Source organism: Cetorhinus maximus, chromosome 2 (assembly GCF_964194155.1).
Source record: "Cetorhinus maximus chromosome 2, sCetMax3.hap1.1, whole genome shotgun sequence".
NCBI classification, from domain to species: Eukaryota; Metazoa; Chordata; class Chondrichthyes; order Lamniformes; family Cetorhinidae; genus Cetorhinus; species Cetorhinus maximus.
The window spans coordinates 43,921,602-43,944,169 of record NC_135880.1 but is presented as its reverse complement, the minus strand read 5'-3'; the positions used below and the strand labels follow the sequence as shown (position 1 = coordinate 43,944,169).

Below are 22,568 nucleotides of genomic sequence, written 5' to 3'. Positions count from 1 at the left end.
ATATAGATTGTGAACAGCTGGGGCCCAACTACTGATCCTTGCCGTACCCAACTGCGAACCTGATAATGACCAGTTTATTCCTACTCTGTTTTTTGTTCAATCTGCAATCCATGCTAGTATATTAGCCTCTATCCCATGTGGTCTCCTGTGTGGCACCTTATCGAAAGCCTTCTGAAAATCCAAATACACTGCATCCACTGGTTCATCCTTATCTATTTTGCTAGAAACGCCCTCAAAACAAAAGCTCCAGGTTTGTCAGACATAATTTGCCTTTCTAGAATCCATGTTGACTCTGCAAGCAATGGGTCTCAGATGCCTGTCCGCGATGTAAAAAAAAACTCTGTTCCCTCTTTAACAACCCAGTTAGTGCCCTGTTTAAAGTATTAATTTTAATTAACACTTATGGAATGCTATATGCTTTAACTCTAATTCACTGCTGTACTAACCCCGACACCTAGTTTAAAAGGAATACCCTAGTTTAGAGAAAGAAAAGAGAAACCATGGAGGGTCTGGACAGAGTAGATAGGGAGAAACTATCCCTGTTAGAAGGGTGGAGAACCAGAGGATACCGATTTAAGAGGATATAAAAGCAATGGTGACATGAGGAAAATTTTTTTTAAACACTGCGTGGTTAGGATCTGGAATTCACTGCCTCATTGTGGTGGAGGTCCTCCTCCAAGGTCTTCAAGGGAGAATTGGATCATTATTTGAAAGATTTGCAGGGTTACAAGGTAAAAACAAAGGAGTGGGGCTCAAGTGAGCTGTTCCAGAGAGCCAGCACGGACACAACGGGCTGAATGGCCGGCTTCTGTGTTGTAACCATTCCTTTGATTCTATGAAATGAAAAGATCTGAGAAAGCCATGTGAATGGAAACAGGATGGGGGGAATTAAAGTAAATTGGAAAGATGTTCATTTCTTGGCCTTGTTCTTTTTCCACACTATTTTTCATCAGGTTGCTCAATTACTTCAATTTTTATGCACCCCTAGTGAGTAGTTTCTTTCTTGTATAACACTCTTGCGCACATTTTTTTTGTCTATTCTAAGGTGCAAAGCATTATTGATTAGTGCACATCTATTGCAGTGCTAACCAGATAGCACAGGCTCTTCATGTTAGAGGGGACAATACAGACATTGTAATTATATATTTGAAAAATGTATTTTTCCAGACTTAAATGACACTGGTTGGTCTCCCATGGTATTGCATGTCAGTTGAGGTTAAGTGCTGACTTAGAGTTCTCAGCCATTTTTTAATGTTCTAGAGGACCATTTTTTTTGTATGATGCCTGATTTTGTTTGGGGGATGTTTATTTATGAACAGTGATTTCATCAGGATTTTTCCATAAAGTAGAAGTCATAAATAGAGGACTAGAGAGCAAAAACAAGGAAGCTATGTCAAACCTTTATCGAACACCGGTTGAGCCTCAGCTAGAATATTGTGTTCAGTTCTGGGCACCACAGTTTCCGAAGGCTGTCGAGGCTTAAGCGGAGCGGGTCAGAAGGGACTTAGTAAAATGGTATTAGGGATGAGTGACTTCAATTGTTGGAGGTATTGGACAGTTTCACTTAAAATGTTCCAAATCAAAAATTCCTCTATTTAATGACTTGAAAAAATAACTTGCTATATTTGGCAAGAGCAGAAAATACTGTAGATTTTAATGGAAGAATTATTTCATTGCTGTTTTCAGTTTGAATCCTGACTTGCTTATTTTGAATAGAAAACTAAATGATACTTATACATTGACCTGCATTGATGCCCTGACAAATTGCGGAACGCTTTATTAACCTACATTGGATTCATAGGTACTTCTGGGTTTTGTTTTGTTTTTTGTTCAGTTTCTTTTATCATTTTTATTGTGCCATAAATGCGCACATACTGCCATGAGAAATTCACTCTCTTTCTCCTGCGATGGTTTTGGTACCATGCAATCTTTTGGTGTGAAATGACTGGCTGGGCTGTCTCTCCTGCTGATTGCCTTATTAATGTGCCGGTGGGTGTGTTCTAAATTAGAGATTCTTTATATATTTTGAATTGCTTTTTATTGCTGCATGCAAACACGTGAATCAAATTTTCAGGCGCATGCTGTGTCTGTGGAACTTTTTTTTAAGCTTGCTTATCAGTAGGGTTTTATTTGTTTTTATAGATTGTGTCAAACATTTGGTGGCTGAAAGCTTGCCACATCCTTTCAAATTAGATTGGTGACAGTGTTTTGTGTCTCCAACTTACAAAACTATAAAATTCAGCCAAATTTAAAAAAAATCATTCACAGAATGTGGGTGCCTTTGGCAAGGCCAGCATTTTGTTTTGCTTTTGAAGGTGGTGGTGACCTGCCTTTTTGAACTACTCAGTCTGTGTGATGAAGTTACTCCCTCACTGCTGTTAGCTTGGGAGTTCCAGGGTTTTGACACAGCAAAGGTGGTGGAATGTAGTTCCAAGTCAGGATGGTGTGTAACTTGATGGTGGTCCCTTCTGTTTGTCCTTCTACGTGGTAGAGATTGTGGCTTTGGAGGTTGCTGCCGTGCATCTAGCAGCTAGTACATAGGACAGTCACAGTGATGGTAGAGGGGGCGAAGGCTTAAGCTGTTGGATGGAATGCTAATCAGTCAGACCACTTTGTTCTGAATGGTGTCTAGCTTGACTGTTGGAGCTGCAGTCATCCAGGCAAGTGGGGAATATTTCATCACACTCCTGACTTGCACCTTGTAGATGAGAGGCTTTGGGAAGTAAGGGGTTAGTGTCTTGCCACAGAATACCCTGCCTGTGACCTGCTGAGCGTACTCTTACAGTCACAGTACTTATATGGCTAAGTTTCTGGTCAGTGGTGACCCCACAGGATATTGATGGTGGAAGATTTGGTCTTGGTAATGATGTTGAGTGTCAAGCACTGTTGGTTAGACTGTCTCCCTAGTTGGACTTGAGTATTGCCTGGCACTTGTGTGACATGAATCTTATTCCTCACTTATCAGCCTGAGCCTCTGTGTCCAGATTTTGCTGTGGGCAAGGACTGCTTCAGATTCTGAACAATTACGAATGGGACTGAACACTGCAATCAATTGTAAACATCGCTGCTTTTGATCTGACAGGTGACAATACTGCCAACTGAGCCACAGATGACACTGATCCATCAATGAGGCAACAGTTCTGACAGCAGCTCTTCAGGGTCCATGAAATTAATAGGCAAGCTAGCAATACTGTAAATGTAGAAATCAAATGAGGCTGCAAAAACGCAGATCATAGATTGGATACCAGGCCTAAGGAAATTCCAGTGTATACATACAGAGAATCTCAGCACTAAACTCTTCAAGATATATATGGTGAAATTTTTGCATATCTGTTAGCTTCCCTCATGTGGAAACAGTGAATTGTGTGACATGAATCTAGTCACTTATCAGCCTGAACCTATGTATGTCCAGATTTTGGAGGAAAAACCATTTATGAAGCAGCTGGAGATGGTTAGATTTAGGATACTGCCTTTAAGAACACTTGCAGTGATGTCTTGGGGCTGAGATGGTTGAACGCCAACGACCATAACCAACCATTGACTTGAACTTTATGATGCCACACTCGTCAAATGCTGTCTTGATGCCAAGGGTAGTCACTGTTACTCATTTCTGGAATTCAGCTGTCCTGTGTATGTTTGGACCAATGCTGGAATGAGGTCCATAGCCAAGTGGTGCTCGCAGAACCCAAACTGATTGTCAGTGAGCAGGTTGGTGGTGGAGGAGTTCAGTTTCATTTCACGTTTACTGTGTTCTCAAAATGCATTTATTAAACTCTACTACGAAGATGGGTCTCGAGAAACAAAACATTTATTTTGCACAGAAAGATTTATGGTCATCACAGTGCAGAAGAGGCCCTTCGGCCCATCGAGTCGAGACACGTGAGAAACACCTGACCTACCTACCTACCTAATCCCATTTACCAGCACTTGGCCCATAGCCTTGGATGTTTTGACGTGCCAAGTGCTCATCCCGGTACTTTTTAAAGGATGTGAGGCAACCCGCCTCCACCACCCTCCCAGGCGTGCATTCCAGACCGTCCCCAACCTCTGGGTAAAAAAGTTTTCCCTCTCATTCCCCCACCCCCAAAAACCTCCTGCCCCTCGCCTTGGACTTATGTCCCCTTGCGACTGACCCTTCAACTAAGGGAAACAGCTGCTCCCTATCCACCCTGTCCATGCCCCTCATAATCTTATACACCTCAATCAGGTTGCCCCTCTGCCTTCTCTGCTCCACCGAAATCAACCCAAGTCTATCCAACCTCTCTTCATAACTTAAATGTTTCATCCCAGGCAACATCCTGGTGAATCTCCTTTGCACACAGTACTCCAGCACTGACCCATTGACTAGTCATTAACTTCCTGGCCTGGCCAAAAGGTCATATTCATTCTAATTTTTTTTAACTGCAAGCACTTTTAAAGCTTATATCTGTAACTTGGCCAAGCCTCGGTAATCCCATGATGCATCCTGATTTGCCTCTTCAGTTTTAATGAGATTTTGTGACTCTTGGTCACTGATGTCTGGGTGGCTTGCTGACAAATCTGTGGGATCTGTCATGGTTGCATCGGCCATTTGCATCATGTTAATTCTGAATGTTAGAGTATAAATAAGATAGATGTTGTAGATTGTTTTGCTTTTCTGATTTTGTATAGTAAAGTTCATTTAAAATAGTGGAATTTTGTAGTTTTATTCTCTAGTGGGTAACTGGGCTTTCAAACTTTGTCTACTTTAAACAGCAAGTTACTGATCCCTAACTGGATTTTAACATGGCCCCTCTGGGATCTTCCAGGGAAAAGATTAAAGGTCCTTGTTGATGGATGATTGTTTATCATCTGAGCAGTTCCATCTAATGGATCTCCAGATTGCTGGCAATGGGTGAAAAGTTAATTTGGGAGGTCAGTTTGCCAGTTCACCCTCATGTCAGTTTTACTTTTGAAGGGAAGAGCAGAGAAAGATTTTTCTGTTCCTATGATCTATTATCAAGAAAGAAGGGTGCAGCAAGATTATGGACACAATATGGCCTCCAAATTGCACATCATCCTGTTGGACATCTTATGCTATTCTATCATCAGCGCAAGGATTGCAGCAATTCAAAGAGGCCCCTGCACCACCTTGGCATGGATGATTTAAAAAGGGAGCTGAAGTCACAGTGTGAATAGAAACTTCAGCCCTACAAGTTCTTGCGTTCCACTTTCCATGCTTTGAATACAGACTACAGGCTGAGGCCTCATTATAGAAATATCTTGTCATTTCACCATTGCAAATGTTCAGTATCTGGAATGACAGTACATACATTTGGATCAGCGAACTTAATGGAAAAAATATCATTGCATTTAATCTTCAGTTTTCATAATGAAAAGGAAGTTGATGGACTTCCTTGAGTGGAACTAAGATTCTCAAAAGAAAAAATTCAAATCCAGAACAATGTCGAGCAATTCCTCAGCTTTGCCAAGGTTGCCATTCTGGCATCAATGAGGCGACTCATCTCAAACCTTGCCAGACTTCTCACACCTCAACGTACAATGGTAAGCTGTTTCATTGACTGCTCCAACTGAATCCTTTTTGTTGAATATGACCCCAGCAGTTGGAGGGTTTCTCCATGATCGCATTGACCTCCATTTTTAAAATTTATTTACACATGGGATATGGGCAACACTGGCGCGGCCAGCATTTATTCTCCAATCCTAATTGCCCTTGAGAAGGTGGTTGTGAGCCGCCGCCTTGAACCACTGTAGCCCATGTGGTGCAGGTACACCCACAGTGCTGTTAGGGAGGGAGTTACAGGATTTTGATCCAGTGACAGTTAAGGGATGACTATGTAGTTCCAGGTCAGGATGGTGTGTGGCTTGGAGCGGAACTTGCAGGTAGTGGTGTTCCCATACGTCTGCCCTTATCCTTCCAGATGGTAGAGGTCATGGGTTCGGGAGATGCTGTTGAAGGAGCCACTGTGCGCCGGTGGTGGAATGTTTGTGGATGGGGTACCAATCAAGTGGACTGCTTTGCCTGGGTGGTGTTAAGCTTCTCAAGTGTTGTTGGAGCTACACTTATCCAGGCAAGTGGAGAGTATTCCATAACACTCCTGACTTGTGCCTTGTAGATAGTGGACAGGCTTTGGGGAGTTAGAAGGTGAATTACTTGCCACAAAATTGCCAGTCTCTGACCTGCTCTTGTAACCATAGTATTTATATGGCTAGTACTGTTCATTTTCCAGTCAATTGTATCCCCCAAGATGTAGAGAGTATGGGGGGGTCGGTGATGGTAGTGACATTTAACATCAAGGGGAGAGGGTTCGATTTTCCCTTGTTGGAGGTGGTCATTGCTTGGCAATTGTGTGGCACAAATATTACTTGCCCAGACCTGAATGTTGTCCAGGTCTTGTTGCATATGGACACGAACTGCGTCAGTATCTGAGGAGTCATGAATGGTGCTGAAAATTGTGCAATCATTAGCAAACATCCCCACTTCTGACCTTATGATGGAGGGAAGGTCATTGATAAAACAGCTGAAGATGGCTAGGACATTACCCTGAGGAACTCCTGCAGTGATGTCCTGGGACTGAGAGGATTTTCCTCCAACAACTGCAACCATCTTCCTTTGTGCTAGACATGACTTCAGCCAATGGAAATTTTTCCCCGATTCTCATTGACTTCAGTTTTGCTTAGGCTCCTTGATGCCACTGTTAGTCAAATGCTGCCTTGATGTCAAGGACAGTCACCCTCACCCCACCTCGAGTTCAGCTTTTTTGTCCATCTTTGGATCAAGGCTGTAATGAGGTTAGGAGCTGAGTGGTCCTGGCAGAACCCAAACTGAGCTTCAGTGAGCAGGTAATACTGAGTAAGTGCTGCTTGATAGCATTGTCAGCGACACCTTCCATCACTTTGCTGATGACAAGAGTAGGCTTATGGGGCAGTAATTGACCAGGTTGGATTTGTCCTTTTCATGGACGGGTCATACCTGGTCAATTTTCCACATCGCCGGGTAGATGCCAGTGTTGTATATGTACTGGAGCAACTTGGCTAGGAGCATGGCATGTTCTAGGGCACAGGCTTTCAGTACTATTGCCGAGTGTTGTCAGGGTCCATAGCAATTGCAGAATCCAGTGCCTTCAGCCGTTTCTTGATGATATGTGGAGTGAATGGAATTGACTGGTATCTGTGGTGCTGGGGACCTCAGGAGGAGGCCAAGATGGATCATCCACTTGGCACTTCTGGCTGAAGATGGTTGCAAATGCTACAGAATTGTGTTTTGCATTGATGTGCTGGGCTTTCCCTATCATTGAGGATGGGAATGTTTGTGCAGCCACCTCCAGTTATTTATCTAGTTGTCCGCCACCATTCATGACTGATGTGGCAGGACTGCAGAGCTTAGATTGGTTGTGGCAATGCTTCGCTCTGTCTGTCACATTCTGCTTTTGCTGTTTTGCATGCAAGTAGACCTGTGTTGTAGCTTCACCAGAATGGCACCTCATTTTTCAGGTATGCCTGGTGCTGCTCCTGGCCTGCCCTCCTGTACTCTTCAGTGAACCAGGCCCAGCTTGATGGTAATGGCAGAGTGGGAGATATGCCAGGCCATGAGGTTACAGGTTGTGGTTGAATACAGTTCTGCTGATGCCCATAGCGTCTCATGGATGCCCAGTTTTGAGTTGCTAGATTGGTTTGAAATCCATCCCAATTTAGTACGGTGTTAGTGCCAGGCAGCACGATGGAAGGTATTCTCAGTGTGAGGATGAGACTTTGTCTCAAGACTGTGTGGTGGCCACTCCTAATTATATTGTTATGGACAGATGCATCCGCAACAGGTAGAGTGGTGAGGACGAGGTCAAGTTCTTGCTTCCCTCAAAAACTGCCACAGACCCAGAGTAGCAGCTATGTCTTTTAGAACTTGGTCAATAGTGTTGCTACCAAGCCAGTCTAGGTGATGGACATTGAAGTCCCCCACCCAGAGTATATTCTGTGCCCTAGCCACCCTCAGTGCTTACTCCAAGTGGTGTTCAACATGGAGGAGTACTGATTCATCAGCTGAGGGTGGCGGGGTGCAGTAAGTGGTAATCGGAAGGCGGTTTCCTTGCCCATGTCTACGAGACTCGGGGTTCGGAGTCGATGTTGGGGATTCCCAGGGCAACTCCCTCATGACTGCATACAAATGTGTCACCACCTCTGGTAAGTCTGTCCTGCTGCTGGGACCTCCTGACCCAGGGATGGTGATGGTGGTGTCTGGGACATTGTAAGTTATGATTCTGTTGTCAAGCTGTTATTTGACTAGCCTATGGACAGGTCTCCCAATTTGCCACGAGCCTCAGTAAGGAGGACTTTGCGGGGTTCACAGGGCTGGGTTAACCTTTGTCGTTTTTGGTACCTAGGTTGATGCTAGATGGTCCACCCAGTTTCATTTGGTTTGATACAACTTTATGCCTTGCTAGGCTATTTCAGAGGTCATTTAACCAAATTGCTGTGGGTCTCAAGTCACATGAAGGCCAGACCAGGAAGGACATTAGTGAACCAGCTAGGTTTTTAATGACAATCAATAGACTTACATGACTGAGACTAGCTTTTAATTACAGATTTATTAATTGAATTTAAATTCCACAGGCTGCCATGGTGGGATTTGAGCCTTTGGGCCTCTGGATTCCGAGTCCAATGATGTTACCACTACACCACTGCCTCCCCCTTGATGGCATACTTGGCCAAATGGTGACAAGGGCATCTACTACTTTCCCCTGGCATTTATCTCTTGTTTCTATGTCTGATTCAAGGCTGTGAAGAGGTTTGGAGTGCTGGTGAAACCTGAACTTAGTGTTAGCAAGCAGTTTATTAGTATGCCTGTGTTGCATAATGATTCTGTTCACCACTGATTACATGTTTATTTGCACATGAAGGCTAAACTACATTCAAAAGTTGATAGTACTTTAAGACAAGAAATATAATGTGCTTGGTTTTTGTCAGCTTTGACTCAGTGACACACTAGTTTCTGAATGAGAATGTCATGGGTTCAAGTCATACAGTAGAAATTTGAGCATGTAACAAAGACTTGACATTTTGATGAAATACTGCCAAATCAGTGGACCCATTTTTAGGATGAGATGCAGAAGTAAAAGACTGCATAGGACTATCCAAAAAGGAGCACTCCTACAGTTTTTGCCACCATTTATCCTTTAAACAACAAAGATGAAAAATTATTCACCTTTACTGTGCATAAATAAGCCTACAATACAATTGCGATTACACTTAAAAGTTCTATATTGGGAATGAGGAGTTTTGGGGTTTCATGAGGATATAATAAGTACTGTTCTATTCTTTAATGCATCTTGTTCATACCGCTGCTATGATGACTATTTAAAAGCACCAAGGTGTTGTGCAAATGCACTAGTCCTTTTTTTCTTGTTCCATTACAGATGAACCCACACGATCTTTGAGTGGTCTGATTTTGAAGAACAATGTAAAAGCACATTTACATAATTTCCCAAATGGGGTAACCGACTTCATTAAAAATGAGTGCCTGAAAAACATTGGTGATCCCTCGCCCTTAATAAGAGCTACTGTTGGTAAGTTTGTTTAAGTAATGTTTTGGTCTACTGATTCTTGACACTCATAATCTTACTTGTATTTTTTAAAATAAAAAAAATGATTGCAGATCACAACTTATTTTTCTTTCAGCAGAGCCACCCACTAGAACCACCCAACTTGAACTGAATATAGTAGATTGAATAACACTTTGTTTTTAAGGACATTAGAAATAGGAGCAGCAGTAGGCCATCCAGCAGTTCAAGTCTATTTCTCAATTCAGTATGATCATGGCTGATGTACCTCAACACCATCTTCTGCACTGTCCCCATGTTCCTTAATTCCTTTAATATCCAAAAGTCTGTCACTTGCTGTTTTGAATAAGTTAAACAACTGTGTTTCCTCAGCCTTCTGAGATTGAGAATTTCAAAGATCTGCAACCCTTTGAGTGAAGAAGTTTCTCCCCATCAAAGTCCTAAATGATTAACCCCTAGTTCTAGATTCCCCAGCAAGGCGAAACATTTTCTCAGCATCTACCCTGTCAAGTCCATTTAAAAACTCAATGTCTCAGTTAGATCACTTCTCATTCTTCTAAATTCCATGAAATATAGGCCGAGTCTACTCAATCTCTTTTCATCCCAGGAATCAGTCTTATGAGCTTTTGCTGCGCTCCCTCCAAGGCTAGTATAGCCGCCTCCTTGGGTAAGGATATCAAAACTACACGCACTTCTTCCCAGTGTCTTGGGATTGAGGATGACTTGTTTTCACTCTGGTTCGATGGGTTTTGAGATAGTGTATAAGTCCAGTGTACAACCTGCAGACTCTGCTGCATGCAGGACAATGTAGTGTTTGGAGGGTCGGGTAGATGAGCTGTTGAGGCTTGTGTGCTCTGTGCTTGTTCCCAATGAGGTTTCTTGGTGTGTTCAGTATCTTCTCGAATGAACCTTCCCCATTTTGGTCGGCCACAAGCCACGGACTCCCGTGAGTCAGTGGGGATGTTTGACCTCTTCAGGGATGTTTTGAGGACATCTGTTATCCTCCTTGGAGCCTCCTGCAATGACTGAGTTCAGAGTAGAGCAGTTGCTTCAGGAGTCAGGCATACGAACAACATGTCCTGCCTGGCAGAGCTGGTTCTGAGTGATTAGCTTCCCAAGGCCCTATGTGATTGCAGTAAAACTTCTTTGCACTTATACTCCATAACCCTTGTAATAATGGCCAACATATTTGCTTTCCTAGTTGCCTGCTGTGCCTGCATATGAACTTTGATTCATATACAAGGACATCCAGCTCCCTCTGAATATCAACATTTCCCAGTCTCTCACCATTAACAAATATTCTGCTTTTTTTTTTTTCCTTCCATAGTGGATAACTTCACACTGCACATTATATTTCACCTGCCCTATTCTTGCGCTGTCACTTAACCTGTTGATATCCCTCTTCGCCTCTTTGCATCCCTCTCAGTTTACATTCCTACCTAAATTTGTATTGTCAGCAACTTGGATTCGTCGTAACAAGATTCCTACTGTAGATTATAAGCAGCTGAGGGCTATTTGGGCATCGAGGAGGTTTATATGATTTTATAGGTTCTGCAGTAGTTTTGTCCTTTCAGTGTTGACCTTTGCTGTAGGATAAACGCTGCTCAAGTCCTTGAGAGTGTTTAAACTTGCCTTGTTATCTATCTAAGTTTGATAAGTTTGTATGAGGTAATAAACAAAACCTTTTTTTAGATTATTTTAGTTACTCATTCAATCCCTTGCCTACACAGAAATTCCGCTTCAAGAAGAGGCAGAATTATTATACTAGACCCAATTTTACATTTTGAACTGCCAAATGATTTATTAACCAGTTAGTGATAAATAGCAGAATCATGACTTTCCTAGTTTTCCTAACTCCCTGTATAGCAGAAAATAGAGAAAATTTCTGGAAAACTAGTGTAATTATTTTTATTGCCTAATTAAATTTTTCCCTTCACATCAATCACAGAAGTCATTTACCTTAATACACTACAAAACGCCTAATTAGACTGCTTCTGAAAGCATCAGCTATAACTCCTAAATAGAGCCAGTGGTTATAATACAGAAGGAAGCCATTTTTTCACTGTATCTACCAGCTCTTTGCTACAGCAATCTGGAACGAATCCCGCTCGACTCCTTTCTCTCTGTACAGCTGAATCTATTGTTTCAAATATTTATCCAGCTATTCCTTAAAAGGTGCAGTAGTCTCTGGCTCAGCAACCTCTTTGGTCAACACGAATTAACCCATGCTTCTAACATCTTTTATGTTAGGAAATTTCCCTTACCCAGTGCCTCCCAAACTGTTTTCTAATGTGACCCCATTTTAGCACTTGAAAATTAACATCATCCCAGATGCCACCAAAATCTCAATAAAGTAGCATTGTAACATTTGATATATATTAAAGTTTGTGTATTATAGATCATCATATACATCATATAAATATGAAAATCCGTGTTTTCAGAGTACTTGGTAATAGTATTATTTTATGTCCTTCCATTATTTCATCTGAGCCGCTGCAGCTCATGGAACTTGACTAGGAAATAGATACTATTGGTTTTCGTATTTGTATTTATCATTTCTGATCCACATCACTTGTGCACAAACACACGTGCGCGCACACAGTAATCTGGCCCCCTCCCCCCGCCTCCCACACTCGCATTGTAATCAACCCCTTTACCGCACGCACACTCTAAGCAACTCCTCTCCCCAACACACACACAGACTAGCCAGCTGGTGGCAGCTGGCCTGGGAGCACCGTCACCTCAAGCACTGAAGCAGTTGAAGGAAGAGATCTACCATCATCTTCAGGCAATTGGGAAGGGGCAGTAAATGTGATTTTTGCCAACATCACTGACATCCCAAGAACAAATATATTTTAAGTAATACAGGTTTTGGATAATGCAATTGTGTGTTTGTCATAATAGAAGCATGCAACCCAGATTTAGTTAATTTTATCACATGTTTTGCACAAAACTTGAATGTAATTGACAACACTTCTCTAGCCTTTTGTATTTCAGATGGTGGAACTTGAGACAGAAATATTGCTAATCTTGTTTTGTTACAGGAATCTTGATTACAACCATAGCCTCAAAGGGTGAGCTGCAAAACTGGCCAGATCTGTTGCCTAAATTGTGTGCACTTTTGGATTCGGAAGATTACAACACTTGTGAAGTAAGTTTGTTCCTCAGATTTTAGTAATTTCAGAACTTAATTTGATCAGGTGCCAAGCCAATTAATGACTGTCTGAAAGGTCCTACTTTGGGGATAGTATACCTTCAATATCCTAATTAAAATACGATTACCATTATCTGAAAACCAGCCTAAACAATAATGGTTTGGATTTGTTACTACATTTTGGGCAACTCCAGAGTGACTAGAAATGGAAAATAAGGTATTGACATTCAGTTCTGTGCCCTTGTCTTTAATAATGCCTCAAAGGTTTTCCACTAGAAGTGAAGTAAATTTCTGTAAGTGCAACTTAAGCCCCTGTGACTGTACATAAATTATTTTTAAATAATACTGTGAAAACTATCAGAATTTCGACTTTCTCTACCTGTGGTCTATCTGTTGCTGGAAATATTATTGTGTGAATTGTGCCGCATTGCTATTCAAGTTTCTGACATGTGAAAGTGTGTTTAGAGGGGCACTTCATGATATCTTTAAATTGCTAAGTTTACCCCTAATTGAATTTTTTGGGTTATTTTCATCAAAACCTTACAATATTGTTCAGTATTTAAGTGGTGCTTTGAGGGTTTCTCTTTATTCTATCAAGACATTCAACAATACACAATAGTTTTTTATTCATTTATGGGATGTGGGCGTCGCTGGCTGGGCCAGCATTTATTGCCCATCCCTAATTCCTCTTGAGAAGGCGGTGGTGAGCAGTCTTCTTGAACCGCTGCAGTCCATGTGGTGTAGGCACACCCACAGTGCTGTTAGGGAGGAAATTCCAGGATTTTGACTCAGCGACAGTGAAGGAATGGTGATACATTTCCAAGTCAAGATGGTGAGTAGCTTGGAGGGGAACTTCCAGGTGGTGGTGTTCTCATGTGTCTGCTGCCTTTGTCCTTCTAGATGGTAGCAGTTGTGTGTTTGGAAGGTAATGTCTAAGGAGCCTTCTGTGGTGCATCTTGTAGGTGGTACACACAGCTGCTGCTAGCGTGGGGTGATGGAGGGAGTGAATGTTTGTGGATGGAGTGCCATCAAGTGGGCTGCTTTGTCCTGGGTGGTGTCAAGCCTCTTAAGTGTTGTTGGAACTGCAGTCATCTAGGCAAGTGGAGAGTATCCCATCCTGACTTTAGCAGGAGGCAGTGGTGTAGTGCTTTTGTCACTGGACTAGTAATCCAGAGACCCTGGGTGATGCTCTGAGTACCCAGATTCGAATCCCACCATGGCAGATGGTAGAATTTGAATTCAGTAAAAAATCTGGCATTAAACATCTAATGTTGAAGCTATTGTCGATTGTCGTAAAAACCCATCTGGTTCACTAATGTCCCTTAGTGACCTACATGTGACTCCAGATCCACAGCAATGTGGTTGACTCTTAAATGCCTTCTGAAATGGCCTAGCAAACCACTCACTTGTATCAAACTGCTAGAAAGTCAATAGTATACCCATTGCAGTTTTCCCCCATGTTTGTGTTCTTCAGAAGGTGAGGAATGCAGAGGGGCAAGATTAATCTCAATGTTTACAAAAGCTGTGCTTCACTGGTGAGGTTATGCTCACTATGCTGGAGCCTATCTCCAGCAGAAGCACTATATTGTTAGTGTCAACAAAGGTGAACTTCTGCACCACAGGATAATTTCAGGTTGCACCTGGGAACATATGTAACAGCCTTTCACCTTCATAAAGAAGTGCAAAACAATTCACTTATGCACTTGTTGCTGCAGCTGGCTAGTATATTACACCCTATGGACACTCCTTTATCAGTGTAAGGAGGCACTTTTTTTTTAGTGTAGCAGGATTTCCCAAGTTGTAGATTGTCATGGATTACCATGTTACCATGTGTTCCCCTTTCCACAATGCAGTCGTCTTTCATAACAGGAAAGGATTTCATTCAACGAATGCCCAGTCAGCATAAACACCAAAATAATAAAAGACTTGCATTTATATAGTGTTTTTCACCACCACTGGATGTCTCAAAGTGCTTTACATCCATTAAAGTGCTATTTGAAGTGCAGTGACTGTTGTAGTGCAGGAAACATGGCCAGTTTCATGCGCAGCAAACTCCCAAAAGGATGTAAATAGTAACTATCCAAGAAGCTACCATAATTCTTTGAGCCAGGCGAGCACCATTGAGTAATGAAGCTCATGGCATCACCATAATCATTATAGATTTGTCAACAGATATTCTAAAAACATGCATAAAGTACTTCAATAGCTCTTCAGTATAATTAATTCATCCAGGGTGTCAAGGACATAGTGTGCAACTGCTTTTCAAATTGAGCTCCTGATGCATGTCTGGAAAAATCTGAACAGCAATAAAGGAACCACTGCAGGCAGAGGTTGCATAGAACCTTTCCCTGGGTGTATGATAGCTAAAATGCAACGAGTATTTCTGACTTATTTGTGGTCATTGCCGCAGTAGCCATGTCCCCATTTTCCTCCTTTCTAGACATACTAAGCTATTCGTACACATCAGTTTGACACTCATACCATATATTCCGTGTCTATGATTTTCTAATATATTTTCCCACGCTGCCAGAAAAGCAGAACCCACGAAAATGATTTGAGTAGCAAAATTCTTCCATCTTCCTATTTTCCGTTTGCCCCACTGTACCTCCAGTGGTACTTGCAGTTGTGCCCCCTTTCAGTCCCATTATTTTTCTTCTCCGTCCCCCGCAGTTGGCAGTAAGATATAAAATGGTTGGATGGTGTTTTGTCACAGGGCAGTTTGCCTACTTTTCTCAGGGCAGCTTAGACCCATTGGGAACTTGTGCAACTTTTTTTTTAGTCATCTGCTGCAAGGCGGGTTGGTCACTCAAGTATACTGTGCTGACAGTGTCAGGGAACATTAGGAAATTTTATAGAGTGGTACTGGACAGGTTATTGGGAATAGAATGTTTGGCTGTATTCCAGACCCAACTATTTTAAAGTTGGTAGCGAGCCTGCTGTCCACTTTTGGCACTTAGAATATGTTGCAGCAGTGGCTGTCATTTGGTCTTTTGGATGAGGAGGAGGGAGCTATGCTACTGATTGTTCTGGATTTGTCACATGCTCCTTTAGAGGACCTACTTCAGTGCTGAACATGTGTTTTCCATAATATTTCTGCAGATACAGTTGGTGGACTCCTTCAATTGAGGCATAATCATCAGTAGCTGTACTTATGTTTACTGTATAAGCGCTGTTCCTGTAAATGCAGAACCATTGTGATAAGCATTGTGAGGCTCCTCACTAAAGGGCAGAAATATGCAAATCCCTTAAGTGGACAATGACTGTCTCCTCTTTTCCCTTGTGGCACTCACTCTGTGTAAGTCACCATCTATACACCCTTCTGCACACGGCTCCTCCAAGCCTCCTATCCCCAGAAATGGGTACCTCTGTCCCCTCCTAATAGTAGGGTAGTAGGGGACAGCTGATGCTCTGGAGGGTGAGTATAAATGTCAGTGTGTGAAAAGGAATTGCATGACCAAGTCAGAGGGCCAAATTCCTCTTGCCATTTTGCCTCTCCCATAGCTAGGTGGGTGCAAGAAGAGTCAAAAATGGGTAGATATGTAGCACAGTAGCGGTAACACTCTCTGACCATAGCTGCTTCATATATTGAGAGAGCTGTTCCAAAATCTGGAGAGACATGAGAAAATTAATTTCAGGGCTAACCTAAACTGGGACTTCCCTTGGTGTTCCATGTCTCCATTTCTTCTCCTGTATATCTTTTACAAGAGCTCCTCCTATGGGGTGAGAGCCTGAAGGCTGGAAATTCCACCACTTGTAGTTGCGTTGTCTATGGCTATAAGCTAGTTTCTCAATTTAAGAAGAAAGTAAATGGGTATCAGTACCAATGACATGGGTAGAAAGAAGGGTGAGGTACGAAGAAAAAGGGATGATGTCATGCTAGAAGATCTTGGGAGTTGTGAAGGACACTAGCAAGCAGCACCTCCAAAGGTGGTAATCTATGGATTACTGCTGCTCCCATGTGCTAGTGAGTATAGAAATAGAATAGAGCAGATGAATGCAGGCTGGAGAGAGGGTGCACGAGGGAGGGTTTCAATTTCTGGGATGCTGGGACATGTTCTGGAGAGGTGGGACTTATACAGGCTGGACCTCAACAGAACTGGGATCAATGTTGGGAAGGATTTAAACTATGTTGGCAGCAGGATTGGAAATAGGCTGTAGCATTAGAAAGGGGAAACATGGTGCACATAGGGAGAGGGACAAAAGGTTATTATGCAGGTGTAGCAAGTAATTAGTAAAGCTAATAGAATGTTATTGCTTATTGCAAGAGGAATTGAATACACATGTAGGGAGGCTATGCTTCATTTATACAGGGCATTGATGAGATCACATCTGGAGTATGTGTACAGTATCGGTCTTGTTATTTAAGGAAGGATGTAAATGCATTGGTAGCAGTTCAGAGAAAATTTACTACACTAATGCCTGGAATAGGCGGGTTGTCTTATGAGAGGAAAGGCTTAATAGGCTAGGCTTGTATCTGCTGGAGTTTAGAAGAGTAAGAGGTGACTTGGTTGAAACATATAAGATCCTGAGGGGACTGAGAGTGGATGTGGAAAGGATGTTTCCTCTTGTTTCCTACTTGGACTTCAGCAAGGCTTTTGATAAGGTCCCGCATGGGAGACTGATAACAAAAGTAAGAGCCCGTGGGATCCAAGGCAATTTGGCAAATTGGATCCAGAATTGGCTGAGTGGCAGGAAGCAGAGGGTGATGGTCAAGGGATGTTTTTGTGACTGGGTGCCTGTGTCAAGTGGGGTTCCACAGGGATTGGTGCTGGGTTTCTTGCTGTTTATGGTATATATAAACGATTTAGACTTGAATGTAGGAGGGTTGATCAGTAAGTTCGCGGATGACACGAAAATTGGTGGGGTGGTAAATAGTGAAGATGTTAGCCTTAGATTCCAGGAGGATATAGATGGGCTGGTCAGATAGGCTGATCAATGGCAAATGGAATTTAATCCAGATAAGTGTGAGGTGATGCACTTGGGCAGGACAAACAAGGCACAGGAATACACGATGAATGGTAGGACCCTGGGAAGTACCGAAGATCAGAGGGACCTTGGTGTTCATGTCCACCGGTCCCTTAAGCTAGCGGGACAGATAGATAAGGTGGTTAAGAAGGCATATGGGATACTAGCCTTTATTAACTGAGGCATAGAATATAAGAGCAAGGAGGTTATGCTGGAACTGTATAAAACACTGGTTAGGCCACAGCTAGAGTATTGCGTGCAGTTCTGAAATCCGCATTATAGGAAGGATGTGATTGCACTAGAGAGATTGCAGAGGAGACTTATCAGGATGTTGCCTGGGCTGGAGAGTTTTAGTTATGAGGAGAGATTGGATAGACTGGGGTTATTTTCCCTGGAGCAGAGGAGATTGAGGGGGGGGGACATGATTGAGGTGTATAAAATTCTGAGTGGGGAATAGGGTAGACAGGAAGGAACTTTTCCCCTTGGTGGAGGGATCAATAACCAGGGGGCAGGAGGTTTAGAGGGGATGTGAGTGGCTTACCCTAAATACCCTTGTTCAGAAGAATATTTTCACCTAGAGGTTGGTGGGAATCTGGAACTCACTGCCGGAAAGTGTGGTAGAGGCAGAAACCCTCGTAACATTTAAGAAGTATTTGGATATGCACTTGCGATGCCATGACATACAAGGCTATAGGCCTAGTGCTGGAAAATGGGATTAGAATAGCTAGGTGCTTGTTTGACCAGCGCTGACTTGATGGGCCAAAGGGCCTTTTTTCTGTGCTGTAGACCTCTATGACTCTTGTGAGAAAATCTAAAACGAGGGATCAGTGTTTAAACATAATTGGTTGCCCATTTAAGACAGAGATGAGGAAAAATAAAAAGCTAAAAGCTACTGCGGATGCTGGAAATCCAAAACAAAAACAGAATTACCTGGAAAAACTCAGCAGGTCTGGCAGCATTGGCGGAGAAGAAATCAGTTAACGTTTCGAGCCTTCATGGCCCTTCGGCAGAACTGGAGCATAGTTAGAAGAAGGGAGAAATATAAATTGGTTTAAGGTGGGGGGGGGCGGGGGGGGGGGTGGAGAGAGAGACATTGAGGGTGTGGTGTGATTGTGGAGATGAGCAGATAATCAAAAGATGTCACAGACAAAAGGGTCAAAGAGGTGTTGAAGGTGGTGGTATTTGTCTGAGAAAAGTGCTAATTAAGAATGGAAGACAGGATATTCAAAGTACAGCTCTAGTGGGGGTGGGGTGGAAAGACTAAAGGTTTTAGTTTTAGATTTAAAAATAATGGAAATAGGTGGGGAAAGAAGAATCTATATAAATTATTGGAAAAAAAAAGTGGGGGTTGGGGGGGGAAAGGAACGGGGTGGGGATGGGGGGAGGGGGAGTTTAAGATCTAAAGTTGTTGAATTCAATATTCAGCCCGGAGGGCTGTAAAGTTCCTAGTCGGAAGATGAGGTGCTGTTCCTCCAGTTTGCGTTGGGCTTCACTGGAACAATGCAGCAAGCCAAGGACAGACATGTGGGCAAGAGAACAGGGTGGAGTGTTAAAATGGCAAGCGACAGGGAGGTTTGGGTCTTTCTTGCGGACAGACCGCAGGTGTTCCGCAAAACGGTCGCCCAGTTTGCGTTTGGTCTCTCCAATGTAGAGGAGACCGCATTGGGAGCAACGAATGCAGTAGACTAAGTTAGGGGAAATGCAAGTGAAATGCTGCTTCACTTGAAAGGAGTGTTTGGGCCCTTGGACGGTGAGGGGAGAGGAAGTGAAGGGGCAGGTGTTGCATCTTCTGCGTGGGCATGGGGAGGTGCCATAAGTGGGGGTTGAGGAGTAGGGGGTGATGGAGGAGTGGACCAGGGTGTCCCGGAGGGAACGATCCCTACGGAATGCCGTCGGGGGGGTGAAGGGAAGATGTGTTTGGTGGTAGCATCATGCTGGAGTTGGCGGAAATGGCGGAGGATGATCCTTTGAATGCGGAGGCTGGTGGGGTGATAAGTGAGGACAAGGGGGACCCTATCATGTTTCTGGGAAGGAGGAGAAGGCGTGAGGGAGGATGCGCGGGATATGGGCCGGACACGGTTGAGGGCCCTGTCAACGACCGTGGATGGAAAACCTCGGTTAAGGAAGAAGGAGGACATGTCAGAGGAGCTGTTTTTGAAGGTAGCGTCATCAGAACAGATGCGACGGAGGCGAAGGAACTGAGAGAATGGGATGGAGTCTTTACAGGAAGCGGGGTGTGAGGAGCTGTAGTCGAGGTAGCTGTGGGAGTCGGTAGGCTTGTAATGGATATTGGTGGACAGTCTATCATCAGAAATTGAGACAGAGAGATCAAGGAAGGGAAGAGAAGTGTCAGAGATGGACCATGTGAAGATGATGGAGGGGTGGAGATTGGAAGCAAAATTAATGATATCGACTCCCACAGCTACCTCGACTACAGCTCCTCACACCCCGCTTCCTGTAAAGACTCCATCCCATTCTCTCAGTTCCTTCGCCTCCGTCGCATCTGTTCTGATGACGCTACCTTCAAAAACAGCTCCTCTGACATGTCCTCCTTCTTCCTTAACCGAGGTTTTCCACCCACGGTCGTTGACAGGGCCCTCAACCGTGTCCGGCCCATCTCCCGCGCATCCGCCCTCACGCCTTCTCCTCCCTCCCAGAAACATGATAGGGTCCCCCTTGTCCTCACTTATCACCCCACCAGCCTCCGCATTCAAAGGATCATCCTCTGTCATTTCCGCCAACTCCAGCATGATGCCACCACCAAACACATCTTCCCTTCACCCCCCCTGACGGCATTCCGTAGGGATCGTTCCCTCCAGGACACCCTGGTCCACTCCTCCATCACCCCCTACTCCTCAACCCCCACTTATGGCACCTCCCCATGCCCACGCAGAAGATGCAACACCTGCCCCTTCACTTCCTCTCTCCTCACCGTCCAAGGGCCCAAACACTCCTTTCAAGTGAAGCAGCATTTCACTTGCATTTCCCCTAACTTAGTCTACTGCATTCGTTGCTCCCAATGCGGTCTCCTCTATATTGGAGAGACCAAACGCAAACTGGGCGACCGTTTTGCGGAACACCTGCGGTCTGTCCGCAAGAAAGACCCAAACCTCCCTGTCGCTTGCCATTTTAACACTCCACCCTGTTCTCTTGCCCACATGTCTGTCCTTGGCTTGCTGCATTGTTCCAGTGAAGCCCAACGCAAACTGGAGGAACAGCACCTCATCTTCCGACTAGGCACTTTACAGCCCTCCGGGCTGAATATTGAATTCAACAACTTTAGATCTTAAACTCCTCCCCCCCCCATCCCCCCATCCCCCCCCCCGCTTTTTTTTTCCAATAATTTATATAGATTCTTCTTTCCCCACCTATTTCCATTATTTTTAAATCTAAAACTAAAACCTTTAGTCTTTCCACCCCACCCCCACTAGAGCTGTACTTTGAATATCCTGTCTTCCATTCTTAATTAGCACTTTTCTCAGACCAAATACCACCACCTTCAACACCTCTTTGATCCTTTTGTCTGTGACATCTTTTGATTATCTGCTCATCTCCACAATCACCACACCACACCCTCAATGTCTCTCTCTCCACATCCCCCCCCCCCCCCCCCCACCTTAAACCAATTTATATTTCTCCCTTCTTCTAACTATGCTCCAGTTCTGCCGAAAGGCCATGAAGGCTCGAAACGTTAACTGATTTCTTCTCCGCCGATGCTGCCAGACCTGCTGAGTTTTTCCAGGTAATTCTGTTTTTGATGAGGAAAAATACTTACTCTGAGGATTGAGAGACTTTGGAATTCTCTTCCTTAAAAGGTAGTTGAGGCAGAATCTTTGAATATCTTTAAGGCAGAAATACATAGATTCTTGATAAGCAAGTGGGTGAAAGGTTATCGGGGGAGTAGGCAGAAAAATAAAGTTCAGGTTTAAATTAGATCAGCCATGATATTTAATGGCCAAGTGGCTGCTTGGCCTGCTCCTAATTCGTATGAAAACATTATAGTGCTGGAGGGAATGGATGTCCTAAAGAAGTCTCAGAATCTGTTTGGTTAGACATTTTGGGGATTACCATTGATGAGAAACTAAACTGGACCAATTATATAAATGTAGTGACTACAAGAGCAGGTCAAAGGCTGGGAATTCTGCGGCACATGATTCACCCTCTGACTCCCCAAAGTCTGTCCATCTTTTACAAGGCACAAACCAGGAGTGTGATGGAATACTCTCCATTTGTCTGGCTGACTGCAACAGCAGCAACATTTGAGAAGCTCGACATCATCCAGGACAAAGCAGCCACTTGATCGACACCCTATTCACCACTGGCGCACTCTGGCTGCATTGTGTACCATCTACATGATGCACTGCAGCAACTCGTCACGCCTCATTCAACAGTATCTTCGAAACCCATGACCTCTACCACCTCGAAGGACAGGGCAGCAGAGATATGGGAGCATCACCACCTGCAAGTTCCCCTCCAAGCCCCACACTATCCTGACTTGGAACTATATTGCCCTTCCTTCATAGTGGCTGAGTCAAAAACCTGGAACTCCCCTCCTAACAGCACTATGCATGTACCTACCCACTGCATGAACTGCAGTGTTTCAAGCAGGTAACTCACCACCACTTTCTGAGGGACAATTAGGAATTGGTAACAAATGCAGGCCTTGTAGCACTCGTATCCTACGATTAAATAATTTAACCTATCATTACTGTGTTTATTCTATAGGCCAGCAACTCATGGGAAAGATAGAGGAGCAAATTCGAGAGGTGTAGAAATGATAATAGTAGTGAATATAGACTTAAATTATTCAAGCATAGACTGAGATAATAGTAGTATAACGGGCAGGGTGAGAGAAGAGTTTCTGAAGTATGTTCAGGAGAATTTTCTTGATCAGTGTGTTTCCAGCCCAACGAGGA

At 43.6% G+C, this 22,568-nt stretch overlaps 1 protein-coding gene across 4 annotated transcripts in view; it reads left to right on the top strand.

The window, feature by feature from the left end:
* Positions 1–22,568, top strand: part of tnpo1 (transportin 1) — a 192,949-nt gene that overhangs the window by 80,404 nt on the left and 89,977 nt on the right. For all 4 annotated transcript variants that reach the window (XM_078564104.1, XM_078564093.1, XM_078564123.1 and 1 more), the window contains exons 4-5: positions 9,390–9,539; positions 12,578–12,684. In XM_078564104.1, coding sequence (XP_078420230.1) covers positions 9,390–9,539; positions 12,578–12,684 — 257 coding nt within the window. The remainder of the gene's footprint in view (positions 1–9,389; positions 9,540–12,577; positions 12,685–22,568) is intronic.